Source organism: Maylandia zebra, linkage group LG19 (assembly GCF_041146795.1).
Source record: "Maylandia zebra isolate NMK-2024a linkage group LG19, Mzebra_GT3a, whole genome shotgun sequence".
NCBI lineage: Eukaryota > Metazoa > Chordata > Actinopteri > Cichliformes > Cichlidae > Maylandia > Maylandia zebra.
The window spans coordinates 8,641,176-8,651,175 of record NC_135185.1 but is presented as its reverse complement, the minus strand read 5'-3'; the positions used below and the strand labels follow the sequence as shown (position 1 = coordinate 8,651,175).

At 40.2% G+C, this 10,000-nt stretch overlaps 1 protein-coding gene across 2 annotated transcripts; it reads left to right on the top strand.

The window, feature by feature from the left end:
* The first annotated feature begins 2,018 nt into the window (after nt 1-2,018).
* LOC101472140 (interferon alpha-inducible protein 27, mitochondrial-like) lies at nt 2,019-7,637 on the top strand. Of its 2 annotated transcripts, none has more exons than XM_076877604.1 (4): nt 2,019-2,250; nt 6,895-6,918; nt 6,993-7,160; nt 7,269-7,637. In XM_076877604.1, exons 1-4 carry the CDS (start codon nt 2,235-2,237, stop codon nt 7,376-7,378), a joined length of 318 nt encoding a protein of 105 aa, XP_076733719.1. In that variant the 5' UTR covers nt 2,019-2,234; the 3' UTR covers nt 7,379-7,637. The 2 variants fall into 2 exon arrangements, with proteins under 2 accessions (XP_076733719.1, XP_004576498.1); XM_004576441.2 differs by lacking the exon at nt 2,019-2,250 and adding an exon at nt 6,705-6,786.
* Nucleotides 7,638-10,000: the final 2,363 nt, after the last annotated feature.

The following is a 10,000-nucleotide window of genomic DNA, read 5'->3' as shown; positions in this document are numbered from 1 at the left end:
GCTCTAACCTCCTTATCTGCAGACTTAAACATGGTATTATTTTAATAAAAAACACGATTAAAAAGCCGACTAAAGGGCACTTTACTGTGCTTTTCATAATGATTTCAAGTGTACTCAGAGCAGAGGTCTTTTACCCGAACTTGACTGCTGTGCCACAGTTCAGCTAAGATAAAAAAAAACAAAACACTTTACTGATGTTTACTGAGGATTATTGAGCATTTCATTTATTCCTTGCGAAGGCTGCCAGTCACTACAACAGAGATACGTGGCTGCATCTGTGCGTAGCAGATAGTTAAGGGAAAAACTTTGCCGTTTTTTCCGCTGCTTGGAAATGAAAGATGAGATCTGAGAGTTAAGTAAAAAGTCAAATTAAGCACAAACAAACAAACAAACATCTCCTCACACCCATATATGGCTTAACTTTAATGGTTCACTATATATAGCATAGGCGAGCCCCTAAATGGCTGGGAGTGAACATCCTTTACCAGATAAGGAAACCAGAATCTCACATGGAATGTACTTGCAGTTAAAGCTATTGCATACCCTACCTAGATGGTGGGAGGAACCGAAGAATATCTAAACATGCAGTTCAAGGCAAGGTTTACAAATTTAAGTACAATAATGGCAACATTTAACAATTCACTCCAACACTGCCAATCAGCAAATATCAACTGTCAGAAATTGACTTACTGTTTCTCATCTTCTGAGAGAGTATCATGGGTGTTGGATGCACTGTGAAAATTTATCAGTGTTTCTGAAACTGTTCCATGAGCCAGCTGGAAAGAAATGCCAACCACAAATCAGCAAAAAAGTTGAAACATTTAGCATTCCTGAGATGTTCATCTGTCACTGTTATCTTGGTCTTCTGGGTTGCTGTAACCATGATGATGATAATCTGTGAGGTGAAATTAAAAAGGCCAGTCTTCCTTTTAACTATAAACTAAAAGAGAGAAAAACTAAAGAGATGCCAGTTATGTTCAGTTCTGTCTGCAACCCTAAACATGTATTATCAGTCTTCCATCTTTAAAAACCTGTACAAAAAAATTGTCCGGTCCTTATATTGATGGTTAAGTTAGTATTATTAGAGTTGCAAAGTACAAAGTCAAAGCAAGTGGAAAAAAACGTGTTTTTCTTGGCTACGGTCAGTGGGCTAGCCAGTAATGATTTCCTCCCTACAAAGCTGTGGACAAACCACATTTACTCAGGGCTTTCTTGATGTAATAGTCTTCTCCTTCCTGCCAACCACTGTGTCTGTGCGGATCGTGTTCGCTCTGTGTTGTAGCGTCCTGATGACACCCAGTTTATGCTCCAGTGGATGATGAGACTCAAACCTTAAATACTAATCCATATGGGTAGGTTTACGGAAATCTCACAGTCTAAGAAGGCTTGGTGGTGTTCCAGGGTAGGATAACAAAGCCCTCTTTTCCACTTCTTTCATGTACAAGTTGGCCACGATGGGTAAAACTGGGGAGCCCAAGGCTCTGCCTGTAGAACTGACCCTTGAATGTGAAATAGGTGGAATGAAGACACAGTTCCTGTCACAATCTGGTAGTAGGAACTCAGAGCGGTAGGCGTCTCCAAAAAACATTTTATTTACAGCACCAGTGCACGATATATATAGTGAAGGGGAATCCAAACTCCAGGGGAAGCTCTCTCACACTCGCTCACGTCTTCTTGCCCAAACTCACACACGTTCACACGACTCAGGGTCACAGGTACGGGGAGGAAAGTCTGTCGCAGAAGAGAGGGAAGTCACACACAAATCACGAATCACAGGTTCACAAGAGCTGGGAGAAACACTAACGTCTGTAGTACAATCATCCAGCGACGAGAGGATCTGTGTTCCAGCCTCAAATAGTGCTCCTGGGTGATGACCGCTGATTGTTGACAGGTGTGTGGGCCAAGGGCGGGAGCCCACAGTGAGCTCCGCCCAGGCAGAGAAAGAGAGAGAGAGAAAACCAAACAACACATGTAGCCTTGTGGGGCCGGCCGGGCAGGCACGGAGACCATGACAGTTCGAAAAGCAAACACACTTGGTCGATGCTGAGAGTGGTCCTGTTGCTGAGGTTGGGGTCATCCTGTAATCTCTTACAAACTACCTCCAACGCTTCTGTGACCACTGAACGCTTCTGCTCAGGTGGTTCCTGTAATCCGCCATCTTGCGTGCTGTTTGCTCATACTGACGTACAAGCTTTAGGCAGTCCTTGCCAAAGTGGTTTAAAACCTCTTGATGCATGCTCAATCATCTAGGTAAGTAAATCCCCAAAAGTCGATTCTGTTCATTTACATACATTACATTTGCATGATGACTGAAACTAGCACCACTGAAGGGACAATGGGCTGGGAGGTCAGTTCCTTCATCATGATTATGCAAATTCTCATGACCATTGATCAGCAACCATTGATCAAATCCCACTGATCATTGGCCATGAATACCATTGACAGAGAGTTGAGGAATGGCTGCAATCACAGTATTGTAAGATGGTGAAAGATGTACTCTTAGGCCCTCGTGAGAATTTGCCTTGAGGGCATCTTCTTTCTTACTTCAAAACAGGTTCTGTACTTTTAATTTGTCAAGGCAGGTTAGTTTGAGTGACCTGTTTTTTCTTTTGTTGTATGTTCTATTTGCTTAAGAGGAAATTCCTTCTTGCATTCTGTCAGTCTGCCCCAGCACAGCTGTGGCTACAACTGTGGCTGCCTCCACCAGTGTGTGAATGTGAGATTGAATGAATAGTGGAATTGTAAAGCGCTTTGAGGGCCCCGAAAAGCGCTATATAAATGCAATCCATTATTATTATTATTATTATTATTATTATTATTATTATTATTATTAAGAGCAGTGGGTTGGGTGATCTCAACTATGTGTAACGTGACTGTGAAATATGAAGATTTACAGGTTGAACAAACATACACTGGCCTACAAATGTTTCCTCCTGTGACAAATGTCAATGCACTGTATGAAAATATATACTATATAAATATATGGAAATGTCGCATGATTTGAGAATGAAGTTACAAAAATGTCTGATAACCTTTGTTGCTCACTTTTACCCATCATTTTGAAATAAAATATCATTGTAGAGGATGAAGATGTTTTATCTAATCCAAAGACTGATATGATGCTTCTGTTGTCTTCACAAATTTAATGTGACAAATAAAAACACGTGCAAAGTCCAGACCTTAACTTGACTGTGGTGGAACCTTAAAAGATGTGTGAGTCATCGGGACCACGAGACAAAAACTGCATCCTGTAACTCAACCAGGGTTGCTCTCATGGTCACTAATACAGCAAGTCATTTGGTAAAGGTTAGAAAATAGGGGAAAAAAACCTTTAGTGCTTAGTGGCTGGGACTAGTTTGGGGCACCAACAAAGGGATAGTTTAGTGCAAACTATAATTTCTCCCCATCAGTTTTAACCAATCAGATAAACACAAATTCTCATATAAAACTTTGGGCCAACCAAGAACTGTACAGGGAGTGCAGAATCATTAGACAAATGAGTATTTTGTCCACATCATCCTCTTCATGCATGTTGTCTTACTCCAAGCTGTATAGGCTCGAAAGCCTACTACCAATTAAGCATATTAGGTGATGTGCATCTCTGTAATGAGAAGGGGTGTGGTCTAATGACATCAACACCCTATATCAGGTGTGCATAATTATTAGGCAACGTCCTTTCCTTTGGCAAAATGGGTCAAAAGAAGGACTTGACAGGCACAGAAAAGTCAAAAATAGTGAGATATCTTGCAGAGGGATGCAGCAGTCTCAAAACTGCAAAGCTTCTGAAGCGTGATCATCGAACAATCAAGCGTTTCATTCAAAATAGTCAACAGGGTCGCAAGAAGCGTGTGGAAAAACCAAGGCGCCAAATAACTGCCCATGAACTGAGAAAAGTCAAGCGTGCAGCTGCCAAGATGCCACTTGCCACCAGTTTGGCCATATTTCAGAGCTGCAACATCACTGGAGTGCCCAAAAGCACAAGGTGTGCAATACTCAGAGACATGGCCAAGGTAAGAAAGGCTGAAAGACGACCACCACTGAACAAGACACACAAGTTGAAACGTCAAGACTGGGCCAAGAAATATCTCAAGACTGATTTTTCTAAGGTTTTATGGACTGATGAAATGAGAGTGAGTCTTGATGGGCCAGATGGATGGGCCCGTGGCTGGATTGGTAAAGGGCAGAGAGCTCCAGTCCGACTCAGACGCCAGCAAGGTGGAGGTGGAGTACTGGTTTGGGCTGGTATCATCAAAGATGAGCTTGTGGGGCCTTTCCGGGTTGAGGATGGAGTCAAGCTCAACTCCCAGTCCTACTGCCAGTTTCTGGAAGACACCTTCTTCAAGCAGTGGTACAGGAAGAAGTCTGCATCCTTCAAGAAAAACATGATTTTCATGCAGGACAATGCTCCATCACACGCGTCCAAGTACTCCACAGCGTGGCTGGCAAGAAAGGGTATAAAAGAAGAAAAACTAATGACATGGCCTCCTTGTTCACCTGATCTGAACCCCATTGAGAACCTGTGGTCCATCATCAAATGTGAGATTTACAAGGAGGGAAAACAGTACACCTCTCTGAACAGTGTCTGGGAGGCTGTGGTTGCTGCTGCACGCAATGTTGATGGTGAACAGGGCCCTGTGCTTCGTACGTCGCTTACTACATCCAAGATCAAATGAAACATCCAAGACCAAATCATCGCGCTAACTCTGAGCTCGCTATTCCGGTTCCCCGAGCACACCTGTTGTTGACGATTAGTATAGCTGGATGAAGTAATGTGAGATCACTGGGTGGCCCAACAGGGGCTACGCATCGATAGTAGAAACATTGATCGGCAACCCTTTGATTGGTCGGCGAAAATGTCGAAGGAGCGCGCTCGGTATTTTTCGGCAGCAGAGCAAGAACTCTTGAGTGAGGGATTTCAGGAGTTTCAGAGTTTAATTAAAACGCAAGGGAACACTGCAAAGGCTGCAAAAGCAAGGAGAGAGGGCTGGCAGAAAGTTGCTGACAAATCAAACTCGTAAGTAATTCAATAATAACAATAATAATGGAGTGGATTTATATAGCGCTTTTCAAGGCACCCAAAGCGCTTTACAATGCCACTATTCATTCACTCTCACATTCACACACTGGTGGAGGCAGCTACGGTTGTAGCCACAGCTGCCCTGGGGCAGACTGACAGAAGCCAGGCTGCCATATGGCGCCATCGGCCCCTCTGGCCAACACCAGTAGGCGGTAGGGTAGATTTATCATATCACACCATATTATCCAATATTATATTACATTATATTATATTATAATATGTTATATTATATCCCCTTTCACATTAGAGCCACAACAGGACCCACTAGAACATGGGAACAAGTAAAAGTGAAATATAAGAATATTCCACAGAATGGTAATATTTATCACTTATATTGCTTTTAGTCTCTTGGAAAGAGACCCTGAAATAATCTGTTTGTTTGTTCATAACAGCAACCAAGAAAAGGGCAGAGCAAAAAAAAAGACAGGTGGTGGTCCTGCACCCCCTCGTCAACAAGTTGGTTAAGTAAATAATACCCTCACGGGAAAATCGATATCTCTCTATGAGCACACTGTCGCGCTGAGCTAAAGGATCCTGTCTGTCCCGCAATATACGCTGAATTCTGAGGACTCTCCTTATCAATCTTGCACCTTCCGCAATGGGTTGCTCGCGTAAACGGACAGGACATGACTGCGACAGACTTCCCAAATCCATCTTCGCTTTTATAGCCGTGGTCTCTCATCTTGATTACACGAAGTAATTTACAATTACTACTCTGAAATATGAATTACATCTGTAATAATCACATACATATAATAGAATGTTAATAGTACATTTCCCTTTTTTAGGGAATGACCTGTATGTATCTGTGTGAAATCAATAAAAGGATCAAGTGCTGCATTATCTTTAGTTACATTGATAATATTTATTTATGGTGAAACAGTGGTGGAATATCGCTGTTGCTTTCGTATGAATGACGCGGACATACCTGCGTGGCCGCGATCTAATCCTGTTTACATAAAGTAAACCTGCTCCCCAGCAGGTTTACGCTTACGGCTCTGTTGCTATGACAGCAAGTCCCGGATGGGCTTCGGGGAACCGAACGATCCAGGATCACGCGAAATCGTCAACAATCTCATCCAGCTAACTCACTTAGCGAGGTACGAAGAACAGGCCCCAGATCAAAACACTGACAGAATCCATGGATGGCAGGCTTTTGAGTGTCCTTGCAAAGAAAGGTGGCTATATTGGTCGCTGATTTGTTTTTGTTTTGTTTTTGAATGTCAGAAATGTATATTTGTGAATGTGGAGATGTTATATTGGTTTCACTGGTAAAAATAAATAATTGAAATGGGTATATATTTGTTTTTTGTTAAGTTGCCTAATAATTATGCACAGTAATAGTCACCTGCACACACATATCCCCCTAAAATAGCTAAAACTAAAAACAAACTACAAACTACTTCCAAAAACATTCAGCTTTGATATTAATGAGTTTTTTGGGTTCATTGAGAACATGGTTGTTGTTCAATAATAAAATTATTCCTCAGAAATACAACTTGCCTAATAATTCTGCACTCCCTGTACATGCCTGTGTTATTTTTTTAAGGTACATCCCTGTGCTCCTCCTCCTCTGTTCATATTTGGTAAATGGGAGAGGTAGTTCTTGGAAATAAAGTAAATAACATACATCAGGTTTGTTCAGTTGAGCTCTTGGTGTCATTTGAATGTTATCTTTGAAAGCACAGACATGGAATGGGAAGAAATATGTGAGTCTATTTTTTTTTATAACAGTGTTATCCCATTATACAGTGGCTATGAATTATTATTATTATTGTAAATAATTTATTTGACATCTTTTTGTATTTCGTTAACAGGCAAGACGGTCCTTGTGTCTGCAGGTACGCCATGACATTAACCACAGCATAATTTTGAAATGAAAATCTTTAATATATGTTTTTTGGGGTTTTTTTAGGAGCTGGTGGAACTGTGATTCTGACTCCTGCCATTCTGGCTTCACTGGGGTTCACTTCAGCTGGAATAGCAGCAGGCTCCATCGCTGCCAAACTGATGTCATATTTAGCAATCGCTAGTGGAGGTGGAGTTGTAGCAGGAGGTCTCGTAGCAACCTTGCAGTCCTGGGGTAAACTGAATAATTTACTATATATTATCTCTCTCTCTCTCTCTAAAAGCTTTGCTCATGTTGAATAAGCTAATAGAGCTAATAGTGTCTAACATGATTTCACTGTAGGTGCAGCAGGTATGTCATGGGCTGCCACTGCATTATTTGGCGGTGTTGGTGGAGCAGCGGCTTGGGTGCTCTCAACTGTGTGTAACGTGACTGTGGTTTATGAAGATTAACACGTAAAAAAACACAAACTGACCTACAAATGTTTTCTCCTGTGACAAATTTTAATCGCCTGGATGAAACGTTATTCTTATGTGTGAATGTCGAACACTGAGATTAAAGCATATTTTGAGAATTAAGTTACAAAAATGGTTCATAAAAATTTCATTCAGATTTTATCCATCATTAAAAACAAAAACAAAGAACAACTGATATGGTGCCTTTATTCTCTTCATTAATTCAATGTGAAAATTAAAAGTCATGCAAAAATAAGTGTTTCCTTGCTTTTATTGTAAACAACTTAATGTAAAGCACAGTAACAATACCATATGTTTCTATAGTCCATAAATCTATCACTCTTACAGAGCCACAACTCTGACGGGAGACTATGTAGGACAGGGGTGTCAAACTCCAGTCCTTGAGGGCCGGTGTCCTGAAACTTTTCCATGTGTCCCTGATGCAACACACCTGAATATAACTGACTGTATGCTCAAGTAAATTTGACTAAAATTGACTTACTGTTTCCCCAACCTCTGAGAGTATCATAGGTGTTGGCTGGACGTAGTGAAAATCTATCAGCATTTTGGAAACTGTTACACAAGACAGCTGAAAGAAAATGCCACAAACAAATCAACAAAACAGATGTTCAGTAATCTTTCATTGTTATCTTGGTCTCCTGGTGATGATGATAATCTGTGAGGTGACATTAAAATGGCCAGTCTTCATTTTAACTGTAAACTGAAAGAGAGAGAAAAACTAAAGAGATGCCAGTTATGTTCAGTTCTCACTGCACCCTTAAACCTGCCTTATCAGTATTCCATCTTTAAAGCTGTTTCGTCCTTGTATTGATGGCTAATAGTACAATTAGTTGCAATAATGCTTTAATACAATATTATAACTGAGATCACCTAAAGTTTAAAACTTTGTATTGTTGTAATAATTAGTTTAAAGTAAGACAATGAGGTAATAAACATTGCAAATGTTTAAATGATTTTTATTGAAGCTAATATAATTTTCTAAAGTGTTTGCAAAAACTGGTGGGAAAAAACTTTAGCAGAATAACAAGACTTCCAGTTGTGCCTAATAAATAGATATCACTTCAGTCCTGCTGATATCATAGTGTACTGTATTATTATCATCATAAGAACGCATAGCATACATTTTCACTGCTATACAGATGACACCCAACTTTATCTATCCATGAAGCCAGATAACACACATAAACATAAAGGCCTGGATGGCCTCTAATTTTCTGCTTTTAAATTTAGCTTTAGGCAGTCCTTGCCAAAGTGGGTTAAAACCTCTTGATGCATGCTCAATCATTCAGGTAAGTAAATCCCCAAAAGTTGGTTGTGTTCATCTGGACGTAGCGTTTTGTGGGAGAAACGTTTCATCACTCATCCAAGTAACTTCTTCAGTCTCAGCTGACTGCAGGTTTCCCCAATCTTATAAACAGTACATTTGCATGATGACTGAAACTAGCACCACTGAAGGAACAATGGGCTGAGAGGTCAGTTCCTTCATCATGATTATGCAAATTCTCATGGCCATTGATCAACAACCATTGATCAAAGCCCACTGATCATTGGCCATGAGTACCATTGACAGAGAGTTGAGGAATGGCTGCAATCACAGTATTGTAAGATGTTGAAAGATGTACTCTTAGGCCCTCGTGAGAATTTGCCTTGAGGGCATCTTCTTTCTTACTTCAAAACAAGTTCTCTACTTTTAATTTGTCAAGGCAGGTTAGTTTGAGTGACCTGTTTTTTCTTTTGTTGTATGTTCTGTTTGCTTAAGAGGAAATTCCTTCTTGCATTAGAGCAGTGGGTTGGGTGATCTCAACTATGTGTAACGTGACTGTGAAATATGAAGATTTACAGGTTGAACAAACATACACTGGCCAACAAATGTTTCCTCCAGTGACAAATCTCAATATGCTGTATGAAAATATTAGTGATGGGATTTCCGGCTCTTATTAGAGAACCGGCTCTTTTGGCTCCCAACCGGCTCTTCAGGTTGTTTTGTTGCTTTAATTAATTTATTATTAACAATAATATAAAATTATGCACAAAAGGAATTACTAATGTAAAAAAAAGTTGGTTTTATTTATATATGTTTATATATAAGTATATGCGGTGGTCCTTAGAGACAAAACACGTAGAACCTCCAAAACACATTTCTAGCGTTAACTGAACTTCCAAACAGAGCTACCTAGATCACTTAAAAAATGTATTGGAAATCATCTTAGTCAGCATTGATCTTAAACAAGGTAAAATGCATCCTATACATAAGCAAATCAGTATCAACAATACAAAAGCAGGAATTAATATTTTCAAAAGAAGATGCCACCAAGGACCAGACAGTAACCAACCTATCCAGCCTTGTGGCGGATCTACTCCTGTCGTGCGATTCATTATGTATTTCTGCAAGTAAACAACTGAATGTCAAAAGTCGAACAAGAAGAATCATCATTCTCAAAAATCATATGTCACTACAATCCAACTGTATATAGACATATGTATTTAAACACATCAGTTGACTTTATTGTTTGTCCATGTGGCTCTCAGCTAGCTTCAAAGCTGCAGCCTGGTCAACACCCTTCTTTATGACTCCTATCAACCTCCCAAATCTTCTCA

Excerpts from the sequence above, each read along its gene's own strand:
- LOC101472140 (XM_004576441.2), top strand. Across the intron at positions 6,919-6,992 it reads GACGGTCCTTGTGTCTGCAG|GAGCTGGTGGAACTGTGATT; the intron begins GTACGCCATGAC and ends GGGTTTTTTTAG. Across the intron at positions 7,161-7,268 it reads AGCAACCTTGCAGTCCTGGG|GTGCAGCAGGTATGTCATGG; the intron begins GTAAACTGAATA and ends ATTTCACTGTAG.